Source organism: Ochotona curzoniae, unplaced genomic scaffold, assembly GCF_017591425.1.
Source record: "Ochotona curzoniae isolate NIBS_2020 unplaced genomic scaffold, NIBS_Ocur_1.0 scaffold_4683, whole genome shotgun sequence".
NCBI lineage: Eukaryota > Metazoa > Chordata > Mammalia > Lagomorpha > Ochotonidae > Ochotona > Ochotona curzoniae.
This window is the reverse complement of record NW_024467121.1, coordinates 2,976,628-3,001,611: the sequence shown is the minus strand read 5'-3', so window position 1 is coordinate 3,001,611 and position 24,984 is coordinate 2,976,628. Positions and strand designations below refer to the sequence as shown.

The 24,984-nt window shown below is 35.4% G+C and overlaps 2 protein-coding genes across 7 annotated transcripts in view; both read left to right on the top strand.

Annotated features, from left to right (window-relative positions):
• Nucleotides 1-16,025, top strand: part of TRDMT1 (tRNA aspartic acid methyltransferase 1) — a 39,667-nt gene extending 23,642 nt beyond the window's left edge. For 2 of the 6 annotated variants that reach the window (XM_040967789.1, XM_040967792.1), the window contains exons 4-11: nt 1,651-1,722; nt 2,158-2,223; nt 2,877-2,946; nt 4,087-4,170; nt 5,318-5,661; nt 7,493-7,550; nt 8,654-8,783; nt 12,157-15,059. In XM_040967789.1, coding sequence (XP_040823723.1) covers nt 1,651-1,722; nt 2,158-2,223; nt 2,877-2,946; nt 4,087-4,170; nt 5,318-5,661; nt 7,493-7,550; nt 8,654-8,783; nt 12,157-12,257 — 925 coding nt within the window. In that variant the 3' untranslated portion in view covers nt 12,258-15,059. Of the gene's footprint in view, nt 1-1,650; nt 1,723-2,157; nt 2,224-2,876; nt 2,947-4,086; nt 4,171-5,317; nt 5,662-7,492; nt 7,551-8,653; nt 8,784-12,156; nt 15,060-15,148 lie in introns of those variants that run through there. The other 4 variants (XR_005882484.1, XR_005882483.1, XM_040967790.1 and 1 more) reach the window with 4 other exon arrangements.
• Nucleotides 16,026-18,246: 2,221 nt separating this feature from the next.
• Nucleotides 18,247-24,984, top strand: part of CUBN (cubilin) — a 228,532-nt gene continuing 221,794 nt past the window's right edge. Inside the window, exons 1-2 of the mRNA XM_040968271.1 lie at nt 18,247-21,516; nt 24,781-24,861. The gene's annotated coding sequence lies outside the window, so the exon portion shown is untranslated. The remainder of the gene's footprint in view (nt 21,517-24,780; nt 24,862-24,984) is intronic.

Sequence of the window (24,984 nt, the reverse complement as noted above, 5' to 3'; positions counted from 1 at the left end):
TAGCAGTATTTTAAATTATTTTTAATAATTGTAATAGTCCTTTAAGTGTCTCACAGGGACCCTACCATTAAAGTTAATATGTAGGGTAGTCATTATTTAGCATAAATGATAGGTGTTGCTATTAGCATTATTTTACAGTTGAAAGTTGAGGCACAGAAAGGTTAAGTAACATTCCCAAAGCTATACAATTAGGGCCACTTAAAACTGGAATTTATAATCATTTCATGTATTTCTTTTTTAACATGTGATTTATGTGGAATATAATATGTAATAAATACTCTAATTCAAATGAATATGCTTATGTTAAATTGTTACAGCTCTTTAGGAAAGTGATTCTGTGAAGATTTCTTGTACCTGCAATATTGCCAGACATCATCGTTGATACAGAAGATCTTGTTTTGTAGGGAGCTTATACTCTAATGGAAATGATACACAAGTCAGATTTTTTAGTATGAAATATGCTGTGTAATAAAGAATACTGAAGAGTACGGGGAGATCACAGAGGAGAAAATGGCTTGCTGCATATTGGGAGAGGGGAATTTTTTCAGAGATAATGTTTGTGAGTGAAAACAGTTTAGGAGTTCATCCAAGAGGGGAAAGGACATTCCATATAAAGATGCTTCTAAGTTTTGTAATGATGTGACATGCTAAATTCAATGTGTAGGATAGGAGAGAATTCAGCCCAGTACCAGGACACTTTCAAGTGTTACTACAGTGCCAGTGCCTGCCGCTCTTCACACCTACATCTTACTTCCTTCCACCTCCTGCCCCACCTCCTGGCCCCTGTTGCTGATGGCAGCATAACTGTTATATAGTCATCAGTTTAACAATTGTTGGAGGAAAGAGGCAAAGTAAGAGGTATGCAAGAATTCAGAGCAATTAGCTGAAGTCCAGCCTCCTACCTGTGTGCTGATAGTTTTAGTCCTGCTGCCAGGATAGGAAACTATGTGGTGTCAAGTAACTTATTTCAGACTATGAAGGTAATTAAGTAACTCAGTTTTAAATTCATGTCCCCAAGACCAATCTGAGCAACATCCTTTCTGCTTGATCCTTGATCATGTTGCAAGTCTCACTTGTAAGCTCTAAGTGGTTGCCCAAATACTGGCTGCTTACAAGACTAGTTATTCTAACTAGATTGTAACTCCTGCTTGTACCACAGCATTCTTCCCCATTTATATTGGGCAAGATTATCTGAATCTTAGTTGCTACTTTAATCTAGTTTGATGATGAATCATCATGAAAACCATCAGAAGGTTGATAGCCTGCTTGTCTAGCTCATTCATCTGAACTCTTGTCTGTTGCCAATGAAAGGTGACCTGGGCCAGTTAGTGTGTGTGTGTGTTCTGTGTGTTTCTTGTGTGTGAGTGTGTTTCTTAAACAGGTTAATTTTAAATGAGTAATTGCTCTTCTTAGTAACTTGTTCTTTTTTTGTTTCAGGGAAGTCAATAAGTAACTTACTTTGCAAGAATAAAATTTATTGACACACAAGGGCTTTTTAGTTTTGATTGAGTACGTGCATTTAGTTTTAACAAAAGTGATCATGTTTTTGTGAGACTCAACTCATCTTAATTGTCTGTTTTTACTATTTTTGTGATTAGACATCTTTATATAAGATTCAAGGAAAATATTTTTGTGTTTTCTTTATCTTAGAATCGGCCTGCAGGGTGATATGACTGATCCAAGGACCAGTAGCTTCTTATATATTCTAGATATTCTTCCCAGGTAAAAAGCTTAACATCTCCTATAGTTTGCTTTATTATAAAAGATGTATTCATTTGAAAAGCAGAGTAACAGAGAGTGAGGGAGAGACACAGAAGTCTGTTCACTGGTTTACTCCCTAAATGGCCACAGCATGATATGTTAGTTATTGTTATATCAGTGGAAGCTTTTTGAGTTATGTACTGCAGAGCCCTTGTGCAAAAACCCAGATTTTGAAAAACTTCAGTGTAAGTTAGCATTTCATATATCCACTTTGTCAAGTATGTCCTGTTTATGAGAAAATGTGAGTGAACTGTGACTTGGCTTCAACATATAAAATTCCTTTGTAAAAAGAATTCAGAAAACAGTTACCTCATATTTCTCACAGTAATCATTTCCTTTGATTTTTACTTCTGAGGACTCAGATACTCAGAATATCATATGTTTTTGTCTTTCTAGATTACAAAAATTACCTAAGTGTATTCTTTTAGAGAATGTTAAAGGTTTTGAAGTATCTTCTACAAGGTAAAACATTTATGTATTTTTCTTGATACATTTTAGATTTTGCATATTTCATAGTGGAAATGTTTATCAAATCAAGATCTGAAAAATAAACACATTCGGACATTTCATGTGTTATGTGTTTCATTCATCAGTGTTGATGTTGACTAATCGCATGAAGTGTGTAATATACTCAGATATGTTTGAAGTTTTCCAGGACAAGTACTCATTTAAAAGAGAAGCATATTTTCAACTTCGTCACTTTTGTTGGTGCTTGTCTATTTGAAGCAAGAATGTTTTTGTAGGACTCAATCCTACGCCAGGTTTCTCAGGGGATAGTCCTAGGGGAAGGCGTCCAAATCCTTGATTCTATTACAGCGGAATTTCTATCTGGTTTGATATGTTGAAGATAGACTTCTGGTCCTATATTAAAATTATCATCAGTAGATGAGTTATTCATACATTACACCCATTAGAATAAATTAGCAGCAGCCTTATTTATTTCTGATAGATAATTATCTTTTTATTATTTCTTAAGTCCTGAACTTTGTAATTATATTTTTAAGCAGCTTGAATGGAGTTAAAGTCTTTTCAATTTAATTGAACTTCTCTGTATAGTGTTTTACATAAAACCCCCTTTCCAAATACAGGTTGAAAACTTTTCTTTTTCGTTTCAGAGATTTACTGATACGGACAATAGAAAATTGTGGCTTTCAATATCAAGAATTTTTATTATCTCCAACCTCTGTAGGTACTGCGTTGCAAACTTTCATATAGTTAAAGCTTTTCTTCCCTAAATCAATTCAATTAGATAAATCTTCTTTTTTGAGTAATATTGCAAGAAGATCTTATATTCGTTTTTTCTAAATTATGTAGTGTGTGCATGTAGCTTCCTTATATGTATTTTATGAAAAATTGCATGCCTTGAAACTCAAAAGGAATATATATTTTCTTTTGGAGAATGAAGGTAGGATGGTTCCAAAATATGTGAAATTGGATATTTTCAACCTAGATATGTTGTAGCATATTACTGCTTCAGAGTAATACAAAACTAAAAACAAAATGAACATATGCTAACTTTGTAATAATTTTGATGATATAATGTTAATTTGCAAAAATTGTCTTCATTTTGTATTTGTACATTGAAGTAATTGTTTTTGGTGTTATTTGATTAATTTTGATTTTATAAGTATTACTGTTTTTGTTGTTCTTGTTAATTTCTTACCATTTTGATCGTGTCATACAATTCTTTGAAAAGAAATTAAAAGAAAACTTGTTTTAAAAATAACATGTATAAAGTCTAGAAATTGGTAATGTATTTGATTCCTTTAAATGTATTTTGTATTTATTTCCTCTTAACTTTTGAAATTTATTGAAGCCACCTTAAATATAGAAGGAGACAGGGAGTAAGGCAATACCGTATGCTTAAAATTGTATCGATGAACTACATTGCATCTGACCTGTTTGTGTTAATATTATATTAACATGAAAAATAAAGTATCAGAAAGAAGTCAGCTAATAAGTAGCCAAGAATAGCTACATTTGAACTTCACTCTTTATAATTACTGTGTCATCACTAATGGCCACATTACTTTAACCTAGGAAATACAAAATGAAAATGACTCAGAGTCATATGCTTCATCAGACTCAATCTTGACCTTATTCAGGGAAAGGTACAGAGCTACAGTTTAATAGGTTTAGAATTTGCTATAAAGAAGCCTTCCCCAAACCAATAGCAAATTTTCTTCTGCAGAAGCTAAATGTATAGTTGTGTGAGGTGGTTTTTTGTTTGTTGGTTTTTGTTTTAGTTTAACTAGGTACAAACCAAGTATGCAGATACAAATCTCTGCCTTCCTAAACTAACTAGCTGCTAAAATTTATTTGCAGCTTGGCATTCCAAATTCCAGGCTACGATATTTTCTTGTTGCAAAACGCCAGTCACAGCCATTATCTTTTCAGGCACCTGGACAGGTATTGTTATTAGTGTTTATTCTTGTACATCTCTGTTGTTCGTTTATTTTCAAGAACTATCTTGTACAGATTTATACGGGTCCTGCAGGGTCTGCAGCCCTACATTCATGTTCAGGCCTTTTTCTTCTCCTGATGCAGCTTTCATTGTTTCAGTCAGTACCAAAACAACATGAAAACAAAATAAGAGAAAAATATTTATTTCAAAGTAAGTTAAAAGTTAAAAATAATCACCACTACTATTTTTAATATTAATTTTCCTCTATATAAAATTTCTTCTGACCATTAACTATTTCTCAGTTTTTCTTTTCCTTTTACATTTAAAGCCATTGGTTAATTTTAATATGTACTGCCTTAAAAATGGATTGAATATTTTAGCACAAGCATGGTTGCATTCTTTAAAGCCAATGCTATTTTGCTCGATTCAAATACAGTAATTAGTATGAGCTAAAATAAAATGTTCATTTGCTATAGATAATGTTTCTAATTACATGTGTGGCTGTATGTGTGTTTCCGTCATGAATGAAGGTGAATAGCTGAGTTTCCTGCAAAGTAAGTGCTCAGGATCCATCCCACTAACCCGGGAGCAGTTGGGTCATTAGCGTATCCTATAACACTAATGTGTCTCCCCTTTCATTTAGCAAAGATTTCACCACTTAAAATGCCTGCAGCAGTTTTTCTTTTATAAAATAGAACTTTTCTCAAAGTTATATGTTGCATAAAAGTAAGATTTTCCTTTGAAATTCATGAATAGAAAAAACCTTTCACAATGAAAAATGTTTTACCGGTTTTCTATTAGGTCATGGGTATCTTTGAATTCTTCCCTTTTAATCACAGAATGTGACAAAGTTTCTGGAAATGTTAATATTGTTTTCTAAGCTTCTTTTCTAAATGTCATATTGTGTCTATATTCACACTTCACATTACTTTGATTTTTAAAAAATAGAAACCAAACCAAGTCATCCTTAATCTGAATATAATAACTGTGAGACTGCTAACTTACAAAAACTTGTTTAAAGTACTCCACACCACCCATTTTTTATTGACGATCCTTGAAGGCTGAATAGACTTTTTGCAGTGTTGACTGGATTTTATTTGCCTTTCCTTTAGTAAATCCTTTGACAGTTTTTGCATATTTGCTTCATGCCAGGTACTGATGAAATTCCCCAAAATGGAATCTGACCATCCACAACAATATTCAGTAGATGCAAAACAGAAAACAGAAGAAAAGGAAATCCAACCAAGTGTTTGTTCTGGTAGCAACAAGCTACGTCCTGGAAAAGATACCATTCTTTTTAAGCTTGAAACTGCAGAAGAAATTGACAGAAAACGTCAACAGGACAGTGATCTCTCTGTGCAAATGCTAAAAGATTTCCTTGAAGATGACATTGACACGAATCAGTACTTTTTACCTCCTAAGTCATTGCTAAGATACGCTCTTTTATTAGATATCGTTAGCCCCACTTGTAGAAGGTCCACTTGCTTTACAAAAGGGTAGGTTTTTAAAAACCTGGCTCATGGTATGTCCAAAGTAACTAGGTGGTGGTTTGTTTTGTTTTGTTGTTTTTTAAACACATAGATGCTGTTTGTTTTAGTTCTTGTAACCATGTGTATTTCGTAAAATGTTTCTGTTAGGATGATTTGTGTGTGTGTGTGTGTGTGTGTGTGTGTGTGTGTGTGTGTGTGTGTGTGTCTGTCTGTCTGTCCATCGTGGCCACTCTGTCTCACTGAAACTGAATGAAAATTCTTTCTGATGGACATTAAACATGTCACCCATATGGTGCTCATAATACAAGTCCATTTGATAAACTTCATATGAATTTATATACCCAAGATGAAAGTAAGTTTTTTGTAGCTTATGAATTGCTGGTTTTTTAGGGCCATCCTTTCTATGACTCATCACACCTCAAAGAATTATGTCTACTCTCATGGTCAGTGTATAAGAAGAAATTAAATTTTAATTTTAAGAAATAATATTTAATCATGAAGAGCATGTTAGGATAATTTTTAAATTTAAATTGTATTCTATCTCTCAGTAAATGGTAAGATACTTATATATATTGTATGTGTTTTTTGGTCATTACACATATAAATGAGATGCTTTGTAATAGACAAAGGGCTTTTCTATTAACATGATATATATATGCCATAATTTATTTTATTGGTTACCTATTGATGAAAATTTGGAGGCTTCCTTTGGACTGCTTCTCCATGCTTAAAGTTTTTCATCAACTTGCTTTAATCTGTAAAAAAGAGAAATATTAGGTCATAAGAAGAATATTGCCTAAGATTGTTTTTTTGCTTTGTGAGTGCTATTTGATCTCATTTGATAAGTAGGAGTTTGTTTTTATAATTCAAGCCTTCCTTTTTTACCTGTGTGCTAGCTGTTTCAGCAAGGCACTGTGACCTGTTGTAGTCATACCAGCACTTTTTATTTTGTCATACTCTGCCCTGTACTTCCAAGGGAAAGAGGTTATTGCTCTCTGTTACCGTTGAAGATTTCACTCAGCTGTTGGTGTCCCAAAGGTTCCACTTAGAACTCATAAAACAAGACTTATCAAATTTGTGATAAAGACAACCTTGAAATTCTTCTGTAATCATAAAGATGATATACAAGAAACTATACTGTGAAAGTCTGCTGTAGATAATATATACATATAAATATTTATGTGTACTATATGAAAGAAAACAATATGGAAAAGTTACTCCCTGGCTCCCTGGTGTGACCTTTTTTTTCTGTAATAGATATTTCAATCTTCTCCACAGGGGAAAAATAATGCTAATGTATTGAGTTTTTTGGCAATGATATTAGAGAGAAGTTTTGTAAATACTTTGCATTTTTTAGTTGTTTATGATTTTTTTTTTAAGTTTAGTGGCCTGTTGTATGAAAGTTTTAAGTGAGAATGAGCAGTATTAAAAGAGGAAAACCAGACTCAACAGGACTGTGGACTGTGTTTATCATGGTGCTGGAGAGCAGGGTTTTAGATTCCTGAGAAAAAGAGATGGTTCATTCATTTTTCACAAAGAGCAGTAACATATCATTACCTACACAACTTTTGGTTTGTTGTGGCAGAGATGCCAGTATGGAATAAAATTTGAATACGTGGTACATTTTCTACTGGAAACACTGCCATGTTTGATTTCTCAGAAATTTAGGTAGAATTGTTCTATGTCTTTTGCTTGGTAATTACAAAGCATAGTTGTGTGATATAACTGAAGATATTTTGGAGGCATGTAATTATGTAGATTGTTTAATTTTCATTCACGATACTTAAGCATTAGCAAATACATTAGGTGATCCATAATCTTGATGTTAATTTTTCAGTTATGGAAGTTACGTAGAAGGGACAGGATCTGTGTTACAGACAGCAGAGGATGTGCAGGTATGTATGTTATAAAATGAAAGTATTTGAAAACTTTTCAAGAATACTAAATTTAAGAATGTTGAATATTCTTACAAGTTCAACTGGGAATAAATATATACATATATTATTTATTCATGATAATCATATATATTCATGTAATGTGTACTGTCAAATGAATTTTATTTTTCTTGTTACTGTGTATAAGTTTATGCACAAGGAGTGTTTTATGTTTTTGTCTTCCAAATTTCCTACACTATTTCTTTTTGTTTTATCAGTAGTGATTGAAATTCACAATAATTAACGCTGTCTAAAATTTTGCACAGGCCTTTTAATGGTTAAGATTTTGTGGCACATCCTATAAAACTTTATTTTGAGGAAAGAATGAACTTTATTATGAACTTTATTAATACTTCAGTTGCAAACTCTTTGTGGTGTTATGATGAATACTAATCTGATAAGTATCACATTTTTTTTTAATACTTTTAACCTGAGGCCACTGTATCTTTTTTTTTTTTTAACCATGCTTCATCATCCTAACTATTATTGCATCTGACCATGATAGAAATCTTCTCATAGGAAAATAAATATTTGGACTTCAGAAATAATTTAATAGGTTTTCTGATTTTAGGAAAGTATCTTGACTTGGTGAGATTGATTGGAAACAGTAAGCATTTTAGATTGTCTATCATTGTCTATACCTACACAATGTGCCTAAATACAAGAATGTTAAACTTGTAACTGTTACTGAAGGGATGTTTTACTGAAATACAATGGGCAAGATGGTGGGAGTGGAAAATGGGAAGACAAGAGGGGACTACCTATACCTGCAAAACTATCATGAAAAATAATAAAAATAATTTTAAAATATTTTAATTATCTTTTCGTTAGCATCACGAACTTGACCTAGTTGGCAGAGTTTCCTTTGCATATTTCTCTATATTTCTTTTATGCTTGCTGCTGCTATTGAGCCAATGGTTTAGTTGCTTGGAGATATTTTGCCTCAGAGATTTGTGACTGAGGATACTACATGTACATTGTTTTTAAACTGTGTCCCAGAGAGGAAATCTTAACAAACTTGGTTGCGTATTACTGTTCTAGTTATCTCGGTATTTTTTTTTCAGATTGAGAATATCTACAAATCCCTTCCCAGTTTATCACAAGAGGGAAAGATAACAATGTTGTCAATGCTTAAACTGCGGTATTTCACTCCTAGAGAAATAGCTAATCTTCTTGGATTTCCTCCAGAGTTTGGTAAGTCAGATCATGCAGACCTCAGCTTTCCTTTACTAAAGGTCCCCTGATTCCAAAGTCCTCTCACGTGTATTTTATGAAAAATTCTTTCCCATCAGGAGCTTTCTTCACTTTTTTTGATCACACCATTATTTGGCATTTTTGTTCCCTCTTTCTTTTTTCTCTCATAACCCGTGTCAGCTAATTCTCTCTGATTTAATTCTCCCCTTTGCTTAACTCCAATTGCTGATTTTAGTTTTCAGGGGTAGAAAGGGCAAATCAACAGTTCTCCCTCTCCCACATTTTCTTCTTGCTTCCAGAAGTCTCCTCCTGGTAACCTCACACTAGGTGTCTTGTGAGTGAAGGCCTGTGTTTGTGTATGTGTGTTTGTGTGTGTGTACACTAAAATATGGTTGAAGAATTTTGCAGGAGAGTAGGGGTGTATTTCTGTTAGTTTCTTCCACAAAAATATATTCTTATCAGTTTTGTGCCCCTGTTCTTTCCTACAAGGCTAAGTGGAGAAAAAAGCAGGTAGGGAGGTGATCTTGGGAGGAATTTTCCAAAGGAAAGAGGGACTTGGCAGCACCATTGTCAGAGTTGACTGAAGATAGGGATCTGCAGAAGAGAATCTGAAAAACAAAAGTGAAGATAGGAGTTGCAGAGTGGAAGGACAAAGTCCCGACTGCATTATTAATCCAGGAAATCCAGGGATTACTGTTGTTATTTGGTTGGATGCTCTGCCTTATCCTGGTTACAGCAGCTATGATCCCACTGCCTAAGCAGCCCTTTGAGCTGTAAGGAGGCTGTGGCTTTCCTAGGCCTGGGGGATGGTTGTGCTTCTAGTACCTGGCTGTTGGGCATGAGGAAGATGGACTTTATACATAACCAACTTGCAGGATGTAAAAGGAGGAAGTGTACTTTTGAGAACTCCGAGAGTTTGAATGCACAAAATCAAGTTTTGTTGAAATAAATAATGTTATAATATTAAATGATTATGTAATTGAAAGGCAAAATGACAGAGAGAAGCTAGAACTCCATCCCAGTTACTTTGATATGGTTTGTGGTGATGCAAATTGCAGCTTGACTCACTGCAGCACAATGGAACAACATGGTATAACATTAATACAGTGCTAGAGTAAAAGATGGGTTAAATATATCTCATCTCAGATGACAGATAATGGATTTACAGATGAGTCTTAAGAAAGCAGTGCTTTTGTATCCTTGAAGCAAAATTTCAATATAAATTGAGTGCCCTCTGGGTTAATTGATTCTTCAATGTAGTCACAGCAATCAAGATTATTTTTTGCTCCCTGCTTTTTTTTTAAAATCCTACTCAGTTTCCAAGACATTAGGGAGTGTTATTTAAGAGAAATGCATTTTGCTTGTCTTTGTGTCACAAGGTAAGTAAGAACATCCTAAGAAATAAAGAACTGAGAACTGAACTCTGCAAATTGAATTCCCCTTGTGCTTTCTTAATTATTATTTTCTAGAGGAGTAATCAGGCATACTTTACATACTCCTAAAGAGAGAAAAGAAGATTGGCTAATAAAAACTAATCTAAATTTTTGTCCCATGCCTCTCCCCTAAATCTTACCCTACACAAATCTTACCTTACACAGTCAATTTGTAATACTGAAACTTGTTAAGGAGCCTGGAGCCAAGGGCTGGCTGAGTTTGAATCTTAGCTCCATCTTACCCACTGTCCTAGAGAACTTAGATGAAAATGAGGATAATTATAGCACTCTCTTAATAAGATTGTTATGACAATTAAGTGAATTAAAATATGTAAATGCTTATATAATATCTGGGACACAGTATAAAATGTAGATGTTAGCTCATTTAAGCGATAGAAATTGATTTGCTTTCATTTATTTTGTAAATGTTTTCTCATTATTATTCAGTTTTAGGTGGATAAAATAGGACTTTTCGAAGCACTCTGACTGTATTGCATAGCACACACAGAAAAAAGGTTCTTGAAGTGCCCAGTCCTCTTGGTGTGTACCCACTGAGCAGCACTCTGCCTCAGGGGTCCTGCACAAGTGCTTCTGACATGATTGACACTGGGTGCAGCGTGGGCATTGTTGGAGCTGCAGCGGTGGCCTCTGCACCGGTGTCCTCTGGCAGCGGTGAAGTTCCATGACCTTTCTGTGCATTCTGGCCTGTTTCTCTTTGTGACTGGAGGCCTACCTTTGTGAGGAAGCAGGCTTTGACAGGGGCACTAACCTGTACTTACTGCATGGAAGCTGCTGTCATGGCTTTGTTAATTCTAATTCTTTGTTTCTGAGGATTACTGCTATTTTTAGTGTCTCTTGAGTTTTCAAAAAGTTAATTTCTAGGGTCCCAGTGGCATGGCCTAGCGGCTAAAGTCCTTGCCTTGAACATGCCGAGATTCCCATATGGGCACTGGTTCTAATCTGGCAGCTCCACTTCCCATCCAGCTCCCTGCTTGTGGCCTGGGAAAGCAGTTGAGGATGGCCCAAAGCTTTGGGACCCTGCACCCATGTGGGAGACCTGGAAGCAGTTCCTGGATCCTGGCTTCGGACCGGCATAGCATCGACCGTTGCACTCACTTGGGGAGTGAATCATCGGACGGAAGATCTTCCTCTCTGTCTCTCCTCCTCTCTGTATATCTGACTTTCCAATGAATAAATAAATCTTTAAAAAAATTAATTTCTAATTTTAAAATTACATGATTTTTTTTCCAAAAGTCAGTTCAGACTTTAATATAGAAAGTAGGTTAGTGGTTGAGAGGCATAGAGGGGAAATAGGAAGTTGACTGCTAAATGGAAGCCAGATTTCACTTGGAAGTGATGAAAATGTTCTGGATTTAGGTAGTAGGAATGCTGAAAAAGTGTGTCTATATTAAAATCCCCTGAATTGTATGATTTAAAAGGGTAAATTGTATGTATGTTATAAAAACATACGGAAGAATAACTGAAATAATGGTTGCCACCACTTTATTAAAGCTTTCTGTGAGTTTTGTGTGTGTTATGCATGTATACATTGACATAGCAGTATCTTGTCTTTGGCCATTGTAACGTTAAATATGGGGTCTACTTTCTCACTTATTGATAAAATTGTCATGGAAAACTTACCGATTTACAGTCATACATTACTTTAGTAGTGTGTTCTAAGAAATACATTGATAGATGGTTTTGTCAGTCTATAATCATAGCGTGCACTTAACACAAACCAAGATGGTACACTGTCACTAGGCCAGACAATCTTTGGGACCCTCTAGGTGCAGTCTGTCCTTGCCTGGAGCATCATTAGGCAGCGTGTGATTATATCTTTGAAATGAGTACTGTGCTCTTGTTAAAGGATATATCCTTTTTTCTCTGGAAGTAGCTATTATAAATGGTTTTATTATATATTATTTTCCTTTCTTTTCCAGGATTTCCTGAGAATATTACTGTGAAGCAGCGTTACCGTCTACTTGGAAATAGTCTCAATGTCCATGTAGTAGCTAAACTAATCAAAGCATTGTGTGAATGATTTTGAAATAATTCTGAAACATAGCCATGATATCCATTCAGGTAGAGATAATGATTATAAAATTCCATTTTAAAATATTTCTTAGGAGATACAGCTGAATTTTCTTGATAAGAAAGTCTTCAACAAGAAATTTAGAATTTATTCAAGATACATCAATTTGTTTCTTTGAATTTCTAATATAAATTGTATTTTATGAAGTGCAAATTATTGTTATGCTTTATGGAAAGAGTATTTTCATATGAAACTTAAGTATATGTGTGACATACTGTCTTAAGAATATTATAATGTAAACAGATAAAGGAACATTAGAATTTTAACATATACATTAATACTTTATAAAACTTCAAAGTAGACATAATGAAACTGAGAAGATATATATTTTATATGTTAGTTAAGTGAAGTTGTTTTACTTTTTTATTTTTTATTTTTTATACTTTTTTAATTGCTTCTGATTCTAAAATGATGATTCTAATTGTAGCCTGTTTCAACAATTAAAAGTATCACTTAATTTCAATCCATTAAATGTTCCTTTATTACATCTACACAAGCATATTTTAGTTATTTTAATTTAAACACCTGTTTAAGTATTTTAAAGCAAGTTCTTATCATTTAGCTTACACAGTAATATGAATATTTTAGAAAAACAGCTGTAAATGCTTAATTATCTCTTCATCAGGAGACTATGTAGGTGCATGTTATATATGTATGTTTTCTGAATGCTGAAGATTGGCCCCTCTTTACTTGCTTATGCAAGGGTATTTGCTTGATGTTTTCTATTATCAGAGCTTGTTTTGTCTTCCTTCTCAGTTTTTAATTTACCACTAAATTCTAAGAGAGTTGTCATTTATTGTAGCAGTTATAGGGAGCCAACTAACATGCTTACCTCCTATTATGGAGTAACTCGATTTGAGATTTGGCCCTGCTTCTGATTCCTGCTTCCTACTGATACTGATCCTGAGGGCAGCAAGTGATGGCTTAGGTAGTTGGGTCCCTGCCACCCACTTGTTGACGTGCAGTCTAGCTCTTGGCTTTGACCGGGACCATTCCCAGCTGTTTGTAATATTTTGGGAGTAAAGGATTTCTCTGTTTCTCAACAATAAAGCAAGTGATTTTGATTTCAGTAATAAAGCAAATGACAAAGAAATGAAAAGAAACAAGACTAAAATTGTATTACAAAAATTTAATTCATATTTATATCCTTGAAAAACTAATTTCTAATTGAGAAGTTATAACATTTGTGTATTACTGGGTGTATAAAGTGGAACTAACTCAAATGTTCATCCCAACAATGGATAAATTGATATAGAAGATGTGGTATGTACAATGGAATAGAATTCAACTTTAAGAAGGAATGAAACTCTGACACAATCTATGGATGAACCTTGGGATGTTATAAGTGGCCAAGCAACATGTGAAAGGATTAAACTGTATGATTCCACTCAAATAGGTACCTGGGAGAGTAACGTTCATGGAGACCACAAACAGGATGTTGGTTGCCAACGGCAGGAGTGTGGGAGACAGGGAGTGGATCTTTGTTTCTGTCCTCAAAGATGAGAAAGGTCTGGAGATGCATAGTGATGATAGTTACACTACAGTGTGAATACCTAATGTCCCAAACCATGCAATTAGAAATAATGAAGATGTTACATTTTATATTATATAAATTTTTCAACTTTAGAAATCCCATTCCATTACCTTTTTTTTTCCAGAGCTCACAAATAAATACGGATAAAAGGAAGTTGTAGACCAATACAAACCTTACTAGACAAGTCCCACAGGTTAGTATAGAATCTGAAATCATTTGGCACACTTTCATGTTAGTTCTCTTCATAGCTGAAGATTCTTAGCAAAATAGTTTATAGTATTACTGTAATTTTACCAACTATAATTATGCTATAATTTTAGTGGCCTGTGCTCCATTAAGAAACGTCATATAAAATAAATTTAATAATAGTACCTCAACTATAAACACATGAAAAGTATTTGGAGACATTTACTTAACAACTGAAAGACAAAAGATGGCTTTGTGAAATGTTTTAATTATTCAAGTCTATATTCATAGGTAACTGGTGATTCTTAACCTTAATTCATGCTTAAAAATGTATAGTAACAAGCAAAAAAACCCTTTAATGAAGATATATTTACCAATGCCATTTAATTAGCACATGTATGCATAACTTGGGAAATGGTCATTTATTGAATTAATGTTGGTAGGAATGTTCATAAAATATACATTGAAAATTCTGCCTTCTGATTTTTAGGACTTAAAAATTTATTCACTGGGTTGAAAAATATGGCCTCTGGCTTTCTCAAGAACTATATGAAGTTAAATCATTGCTATTCCCAGCAGTAAACAGATTTTTCATTTTCTTCTTTGGAGCACCCCTACTCTTTTAAGTGGTATGCTAGATAATTCTGGAGTACTAATTGCCTTGCCTTGTACATTAGCATGTTTCTAGGATCCAAAAGTAATGAGTAAAAAATATATAAAATGAATTGATAGAAAAAAATTGTATTATGATTGGAAAATGGTTTTGAAGAGGAGAGTAACCATCAAGGAGGAAGAATTAGAGCCTGGTCATCCTTGGTGGCAATTAGCACAAGTTACTCACCTTTAGTTTTGGCTACAAAATCACATCTGCACATGAGCACTGCCCTGTGCATTGCAAGTTGGGAGAAGGCCAACGTCCAACTTCTGTTGTTTGACAGGTGGACTCTTAAAAACTCAAAAACAATAGCTGAATTTAAATGGACTATCCCAAACCAGTTAATAAATCTGGTATTATATGAAATGATCCAAAAGAAGTAAGCTTGTTTATTAAAGAAGCTTTTCGTTTTTCCTCAAGATTTATTTTTGTTTATATGTGGTCCATCTTCTGCTGCTTTTCCAGGTATATTAGCAGTGATCTGTGTTAGAAGTGAAGCAGCAGAGACTCAAATCAGCACTTCAGGTATGGGATGCCAATGTCTCAATGACTTCGCCTGTTGGTGCCACAAGGCTGTTCCCAAGTCTTGAATTGCCTTGTTAGGCTGCATGGCAGCCACATAGGATATCAAGACAGATGGTATTAGTGCTGTGTGCAGGCAGTTTGGCAAGGCAAATGTCGAAAGGGTTCATTCACAGAAATCACTGTCAGGATTTTGCTCCAAACTCAGCCTAGCTCAGATTTGAAGTGATTGAGTAGAAAATTTCTGACAAGAAAAAAATGTAGCAAAGGACAAATGAAACTGGCTCAATTCTATCTATAGTAGTACAGAATAAAGAAGCAACCACTTTTTATTCAACATGAAGTGCTTTAGAAAGGATGCTTACTACAGGTCAGTTTTATAGGCACCCAAATTAAAGTTACTGTTGGCTCATGTGCTGTAGTAACTTTACAATATGGAGGTTCACAATAAGTCAAAATAATACATTGAGGGCCTAATTTTAGGCATAGATGAGGAAAATGATTAAACCATATTCCTGATTCACTTTCATTACTAAAGTGAAATTTAGCTTATCGTTTGATCTTCAGTCTGGAAATATTTCAGGCCACCTTTATTACATTGAGTGAGTAAGAGCATTGGACTTTGAAATTGAGGGAGGGACATATGGCTTCAGCAATTTCCTCATCGTCTATGATTGACCTCAGATTACATAATTTTCTAAGACATGGCCTTTGTACCTCTCTGTACTAGTACTGTCGCAGCTTTCACTCTCCAGTGTACTGCATTCAACTCTCTTGTCAACAAACATTTTTTCTGGGCCTCTACTTTGTTTGCTCATTACACACGTGTGACTGGTCATCATATTTCATTGGAGAGGTGCAATTTATTTTATATTTATATTATATATTTATATTTATACTATATTTTATTATAGGGCAAAAGAAATTTTGCATGTGTTCTTCAACTTCGTTTATACCAGTCAGCCTATCTGTACCAAGTCACCTTTCTCCCTTCCTTCTCACTGCTACTAAAATTTCAGATTCTATTTTTTTAAATGTTATTTTATTTATTTGAAATGGAGAGAGGAAGAGACAGAAAACACAGAACTTCCTTCCACTGGTTCACACTCTAATGACAGCAAAGGCCAGGACTGGACCAGGAGGAAGCCAGGAGACGAGCTTTTTCCAGGTCTGTCACGTGAGGGTGGGGACATAAGCAGTTGGGCCATCGTCCACTACTTTCCCAAGTGTGTTAACACGAGTTGGATTGCAAGTGAAGTAACTAGAACTCAAACTAGCAGCCATTTGGGATCCTGGCAGTGTAGGTGGCAGCTTACCGCTCTGCTATGCCGCAGCACCAGGATTCCATTTTATAAATCTTTTTTTTTCTCCCGAGCCCTTCTGATTTTCTTACTAGCACTCCTTGCAATCTTTAGATATTCATGCTCTTCAATATCTTGTATAATCATGATCCAAAAACACCATTAGTTTTGCCTGAGCTTATGAAATATTTTTGTTTTTAAGTATTTTGTTCAAGAAATGTGAGCATTAGGAAAAACTATTTTAGTTTCTAATTCTCCAAATAATTCTCAAATAAATTTTTTCTGTATTTTCCCTAAGTTCTGTCTGATTTTCAACTGCCTGTAGTACTTAAAGATATATCTCCCCTTAATTCTGTCATAGCTGATATGGCTGTATGTAATTATCCTTCAGGGTGGGGAGGGTAGAGTGGAAAAGAGAGAGAGAGACAGACAAGCTTGGAGCTGAACTCTTAACTATTCCGAAAGAAATCAGTTCTCTGTTTTCCCTGTACCCATTGTTGTTAAGGCATTTTTTTTTCATACAGTCTCACTGCTTCCTCCAAGTTCTACCTTTTTTTTTTTTTTTTTTTTTTTGGCTAATTGCTGATGTGATATTTTTTCTAAGTCCTGTATGTAAAGTACTCATCCTGGAACATTTTTTAACCTGAATTACTTGCTTTCACATCAAATATAGCATGTTCAAAAATGAAGTATCATGCATCCTAAAAATCAGTTATATTTTAGCATTTCAGCATTTCTCTTTAGGATACTGCTGCTCTACAAGTTCCCCGAGTTCAAACTCCCTGTGCCAGAATCAACTTTCCTCTCTCTCTCATCCTGTTAATGTAGCTTTTCCATGAAAAGCCTTCTCTGAACAATAGCTTATTTTTAGTAAAACCGTTTAAGCTGCTTGAATACTTGAAAACATACATGCATATTTGCAGATTTGTATGCTTGACTACACATGTGGACATTTAATGGTTGTCAACCTTCTGAATTTAGTATGAATGTCATTCTTAATAGAATTGTTTTTGTTTTTCTCAGTTTCTTATACAGTACAATTAAATTTCACATATGGAAAGAGTGGTTGAAAATATGTAATGGAATACAATACTCCTTGTGTAGTATGTATATGTTGACTGATATAATTATGAATAAAAAGAAAATCAATTGAATAATGGCCATGATTTGAGTTGATATTAAATGAGACCTCGGATTGCTTTGCATGGTGTGGTGGAACATTCTTCTTCCTCTGAATCACATCACCAAGCACAATTAGGAGTCCTAGTAGCACCTGGGGCTAGCAGACCAATGTAGCACTACCAAAACTGTGAAATCTGAACTGTTGTAGGAATCGCAGTTCACAAAAGTAAGCTAAGACCAAGGCCGGTGCAGTGGCCTAGCAGCTAAAGTCCTCACCTTGTATGTGCCAGAATCTCATATAGGTGCTGGTTCTAATCCCAGCAGCCCCACTTCCCATCCAACTCTCTGCTTGTGACCTGGGAAAGCAGTCGAAGACAGCCCAAAGCCTTGGGACCCTGCAACCATATGGGAGACCAAGAAGAGTTTCCTGGCTTCGGATCGGCGTAGCAGCAGCCAGTGTGGTCAATTGGGGCGTGAATCAACAGATGGAAAATTTTCCTCTCTGTCTCTCCTCCTCTCTCTATATATCTGACTTTGCAATAAAAATAAATAAATTTTTAAAAAATTGAAAAAGTGTCAAAGGAAAAACTAGTGAAGTTTGTAGGAAATAATGATGTGCAAGTTACAACCCAAACACGTCATACCAATGACTATGAAAAGAACAACTTGAGTAAGAAAAGGCAGTGAAATGGTAACACTGACATAAATCAAGCATTAATGTGGTCAAAGACTAAACCAGCAATCATAAAAATGCTTCAACAAGTAATTACAAATTCTGAGACAATAAAGCATAGCAAAACTAAAACATAATTTAGCAAAGGAACCATTATGGTTCTCCTACCATATTGTTTTTTTTTTTCTGTAAGAATTGGGTGATAATGTAACTGAAAAATATAATTTAAAAAAGAAAACCTGTTAATTGGTGTTTTTAAAGTATATGTTGCACATCTTTCCTCTTAGGTTCCATTTTCAGAAGTCATCACAAGTTTCAAGATGGATTTTGGATTTTTTTAATTTATCTTGTTCACAAAACCTTTGACTCTCCACATGTGCATCATTTGCCAAACTTGGAACTAATGACAGAGTGGAAATGACAAAAGTTAGGATCAGTTAACCTGGGAGCAGATCAGTGCAATTTGTGAAATTTTAACAAAAGATTTATTCATTGGTTTGAAAGCAAGACTGAGAGTGAGACTGAGAACAAGAGCAAGAGCAGAAACAGAATGAATCTCCATCTACTAATTCATTCCTCAAATGGCCGAATGGCTGAATAGCCACATTTGGAACAGACTGAAACCAAGAGCCAGAAATTCCATCCTGATTTCCCTTAGGAATGGCGGGGACCCAAATCCTTGGACCATTTTCTGCTGCCTTCCATTTGCATTAGGAAGTTGAATCAGCAGGGGGCTTGAACTGATGGAATTTGTAAATGTTAGTTGCAGAGACAATAGGTTGGGAAGAAAGTGAACAGAACATTATGGAATTGTGGAACAAAAAACAAATTAGCAAAATAACAGCAAAAAGTCTTCTACATATATTGAGTTTCAGAGGTTAAAAAGATATGAACAAACATGAAAGAGTACTTTAAGCAAAAATGTTTGAAAGCATCAAAGCTGAGAATATATAGGAACCAAAATCAAGAGTAGCAAGAGAGAAACAGCATCTTGCTATATAGTTCGAATGACAGCAGGTGTTTCATCAGAAATCATGTAAGAGTAGAAGAAAGGTGGTACTGTCATCTTTGAATTTTGTATCTGGTCAAACCATATCATCAATCATCTATTGATTGTATGTGTCTGTCTCCCTATTTATATGTAACTGTCTTTATGAAGCTGCTAATAACAGTTACTATAGAGACCTGTAGTCTGATTATTGTGATTATTATTTTTAGGTTTTACAAGGAAGACGATTCTTTCTGTCCATGTTCTGTATTTCAAATCTCCTGTCAGTTCTGATCACTATAAAAACTAGCTTTAAGTTACTGCCTCATCTACATTTTGATGGCATGTCATACTGTTCTTTTCCCCCTGCACTTCCTTCCTTCAGATACGAGTTGTATCTTACCCAATTCTGTATTTTCAACACATCTCTGTGATGCTGAACATTGTGGATATCTAATAAGTAATTATCCACTTAAGTGCTATTGCAAGTATGCGAACTATCATGACATAACCAAAGATTCTTTCAAGGCTAAGGCTAAGGAGATCTTGTCTGTTTCTCTCAGTGAACCAGAAATAAGAGGAACACATTAAATGTTTTAGGAAGGAATCAGTACTTGGTACCAGAATTGTGTTTAACTCTTGGGGGATTGTTTATGTCTCTTCTAAACACAGTCTAGGGATTGTTGACAAAACCTGATTTAGCAGCACTTCTGTAGTAAATATAGTCCAAGCCACTATAAAGAAAACACACACACACAGGGACAGTTTTTTGTTTTTTTTTCTTAAATAGATCTTAGACTAATGGTGCTGCAAAAGACTGGGAAGTGATGTCATCTCATCCTTCATCCTGCCCTTAATGACAGCACCTTAAATCTTCCCACGGGTCTGTGTGGCACTTCAATTATTGAATCCCCTAGCAATGGTGGCCCTTTACAAGGGGTTGGCCTTGTTAAAGCGTTCCTCCCATCATTAAATCACACCCATAAAGCAAAGCCTCCCTCACAAGATCAGTGTATCTGTCTGAATCTTCCCAGTGCAAACTAGAAGTTAAGTTCTACAAAGTCTTGAGTATTTTCAAAATTTTCTTTCTTTCTCACTCAACTTGCTTTTCTTCTCTTGCCAAACACAACATATTGTTGCAAAAAATATATCTTTCCCCTTTTCAGAAAATCAGCTCCTGTGTAACTTGGCATCTACACCTACACTTGTGCAGTCTTTCATATTAGAACCTGGGAGCAAACTTTTTAGAATTATAGTGTGAATGGTATCTACATTTTTGTAAGTTTTTCTGTACTTAGTTTTAAAATGTAATCATGTTAATATTTTTCCATGTTCATTTCACATGTAGACTTTATAAATACACAATTATATACTATTTTTCTTGGAAACATGTCATATCAAAATGAAGGATTCATGATAATGGTGATAATGAAGGAAAAGAGGTATATATTGTGAGATACATGCTATAATTCGGTAAAGCAATATTTGTAACTATCAAATAATATAACCTCCATACAACTTTTGTGCTCTATATTAACCTACATAAATAGGAGAAAAATGTATTAACAGAAAAATAAAAATGGCCAACAGATGTGAAAAAGTACTCAGAATCATGAGCCATCAGAGAAGAACAAGTAAAAAACACAGTGAAGTATCACTTCACTCCAGTTGGAATGCCTTATCACCCAAAATAAAAAATAACAGATACTGGTGAGGTAGTGGAGAATATTGACGCAAATAAAAGTTGGTACAATCATTATGGAAAATTCCTTGGAAAGCTGAAAACCATTCTGCCATGTGATCCAGCTATCCCAGTGCTGGAAATATATTCAAGGAACTGAAATGAGCATATGGAAGAGAGACTTGCACTCCCTTGAGTTCACAGTGGCAGAGATGAAATAGAATCAACCCAGATGTCCATCAACTGATGACATGTGGTATATATGCACAATAGAAAACCATTTACCCATATAAAAGAATGAGATTCTGACACAACAGTATGGTGTCTGCATTTTTCACTTTACTGTCTGGCTCAGGAATATAAGAAGTCACTGAATAGAAAACTTACTTTATCCTGTTTAGGCCGATTTGGAAAGGGACATCAGAAGGCATCCATCATTCACAATCCTCACCAAATATCACCTTCACTGCTTCACCCCTTTATGGCAATCAAGTTTGAAGGAGTCCACTGGAAATGTTGAAGTCCTGGTTCCAGGAGGTATTGGAGGTAGAGAAAGCTCTTTGGTTTCCTATTGACTTTTGCAGCCCTTATTTTTTAATTTATGTTCCCTTTGCTATCAGTACCTGCTTCACACATACACTCTTGAGATGCTTTCTCATCTCTGGAGCATGTGACATTTTCTTGAGTTAATATTTGTATATGGACATGCCATCAGCACCCTGAGCTCCTTATTCAGAGCCCTATTCTGTGCTCCTCCTTCTGGATATGACTTTTTTGAATATGTCGTCATTTTATTGGTTGGAAGGATGTTAGCACCTCTAAAAGCCATACTATAAATCTTATAAAAAGTCCTCTAAACCCTCAATAATGTATAACAACCCACTTTCTTAGGAAAATATCTGCCAAATCTGAATGCTCAAATGGTGATGATTAAATCATGATTCTTTTTCATTCTGCTTGGTGATATCTGTAATCACTGTAGTAATGAGCATGGAGAATAAATACCTGTGTTGTGCTCCCTGAGCCAAGACCACACTGCTGCCTTAGAAATCTTCTCATTGAGGTAGCAGGCTGGGTAATTTCCTGAGTCGTAATGCACTTCCCATAAAATGAGCAAATGAGTAGTTTTAAACTGACATCCATTTCCATAATTATTTTATGTAATCTTTCATGGAAAATGAATACACAATTGCAGTGATACTGTGTTTGCCAGCAGTTTTGTAGAAAATCACAGAAATGGAATTGTAAATGTACCTCTTAAGTAATGTAAGGGCTCTGAAAAAGGATGAGTTAAATGCCATGAAAGTTATCATATTCCCAAATATTTTCATTAATGAAAAATTCATGGAAAATTTGTCATGAAAAAAATGTTCATGCAGCTCAAAAATTTTTGTATCCAGTATATGCTTTTTTAAAAAAGGATTCGTTTATTTATTTGAAAGGCAGAGTTTCAGAGACTGTGACCTACCATCTGCTGGTTCTCTCCCCAAATGATCACAGTGGCTATGGCTGATCATGCCTAAGCCAGGAGCGAGGAGCCTGGCGCTTCATCCAGGTCTCTGTGAGGGTGGCAACTGTCCAAGCCATTGAGTCATCCTTTGCTGCCTTTCCAACGTCATCAGCAGGGAGTTAGATTAGAAGTGGAACAGCCAGGAGACAAACCAGCACCCATATGGGATGCTGGTGTCTTAGGAGGTGGCTTTACCCACAATACCATAGTGCTGGCCCAAAATAAACTTGGGTTTTAATTCCATGTTCTATGAATCTTTTAAAGTACTCTTTGTACAAAATATAATGAGCACTACAACAAAGATATGAGAATCTTGCCAATTTGGCTCTCTTCTACATACCTCTCTATCTCTATAATCTTCATTTCCATGAATATCACACTGATCCCGAACCCCAGATAAATTTGGTTTATCAGAGTATCACATTATTGCACTCAAGGTTCAAGAGAGGTTCCCTATTAAATAAAAAGATTAGATTAAAATTCTTCAGCCAGATTCTGAAGGCTTTTCTTCCATGTGCCATCATTTATTCCAAGACTGATACTGCTGATGTAGTGGAACCACGGTCTCTGGAGCCAGCTCATACTGGGTTTTGGACATCCTCCAGCTCAGTGCTGTCTTTTTTGTTTGTTTTGTTTGTTTTTATAGCATGTTGATATATCCTGCTCCCTGTCTCCCCCCATCCCATTTAAAAAAAATAATTTATTTTTGTTTGAAAGGCAGATTTACAAAGAGAAGGAGAGAGAGAAACATCCTCCATCTGCTGGTTTACCTCCTACATGGCTACAGTGGTTGCAGTTGAGCTGATCCAAAGCCAGGAGTCAGGAGCTTCTTCTGGGTCTCCTATGTGGTTGCAGAGACACAAGGACTTGAGCCTTCCACTTCTGCTTTTCCAAGGCTATAAGTAGGGAGCTGGATAGGAAGTGGAGCAGCTGGAGACTGGAACTGGTGCCCATTGTGGGATGCTGATACTGAAAGATGGAGGATTAGCCCGTTGAGCCACTGTGCCAGCCCTGCACATCCATCTTTATAATACTGCTTCACTTCAGTGCTCTAAATCTGTCCATGTGACTTTATTTCAAAAAGAGAGGCTCATGAAGTTTACTTCTTTAGACTCTTCATCATTGTTGAAGATGACATACAGCTATAGAATAAACTGCTTGACAGTGTTACAGAACAATGAGATTCGGTAAAGCTAATAGAAATAAAACCAGATCCTTAGCTTATAAAAAAAGCAGTTATGAGAAATACACTAATATACCATTGAGGTACTCTCTAAGGACTTGGTTAAAATGATTTTTAAGAAGTGACTATCTAAATTTAGTAGTAAAATATCCAGCAAACTTCCTTAATAAGGGAAGAAAACTGGAGGATTTATTTTCTAGATAAAGTGAATGCCACACAGGGGCAAAAGGCCTTCAAAAGTTGACTTTTTGGGTTTCCAATTCAATGACCAGCTTTCCATCCAGTCACTCTGTGATTATAACCTACTGTTTGTAAACATCACTTATGCACACAGTGTTTATCATCTGCTCTTTGGTGCCTTATTTTGAAAGATCAACGGGTGTTTGAGGAAAGCCTCCAGTATGAAACAGAAAGACCCAATCATGTAAACTAATGGGAGAAAAACAGAGCCTATGCAGAAAACAAAAAACTTAAAGAAGCAAATATGTTTAAATTAACTTTAAAATAGGAGTATGAAAATGATAGCAACATTTTAAAAAGTTAAAGTTTAAAAGACAAATGCTTTCTCAGAAAGTGTAATGAGGGCCTGACCTAGGGACTGAAGTCCTCGCCTTGAATGTGTCAAGATTCTATCTAGGCACTAGTTCTAATCCTGGTGGCCCCACATCCCTTCCAGCTCTCTGCTTGTGGCCTGGGAAAGCAACCGAGGATGGCCCAAAGCCTTGGGATCCTGCACTCATGTGGGAGACCCGAAAGAGGTTCCTGGCTTCGGATCGGCTCAGCTCCGGCCATTGCAGCCATTTGTGAAGTCAATCAACCAATGGAAGATCTTCCTCTCTGTCTTTCTGTATATTGACTTTCCAATAAAAATAAAATGAATCTTTTAAAAAATAAAGAGTAATAAAAGAAAATAATGTTGTATAAAAGAATTGGAGATCAATTTGACAAATACAGAAGCAACAGCAGACATTACTTGCCTCTTACCAAGATAAGGTGTTGTCATGTTCCTGTATCACCTTATTGAGCAAACAAAAGTTAGTGGAGAGGGATCTTCACCATGTGCAGATCCTGATTTAGGAATGTGGAATAAAACCTAAAAGTCTGTATTTCTGATAAGCCTAGGTGATGCTTTTGCTGGGTCCCCGAGCCATGCTGTGAATTCTAAAGTGTTTCTAGATCTCTCCTCTATCCATTTTAGGTAAGTAAGTAGCAGGGGCTGACCTTATTGCAGTTAGTATTGGTGTTTCTAGAATATGCTTACAGGAATGAACCTTCTGCCTTTTCTCTAAGATCTTCTTCCTTTGATTTTTCTCACTTACTA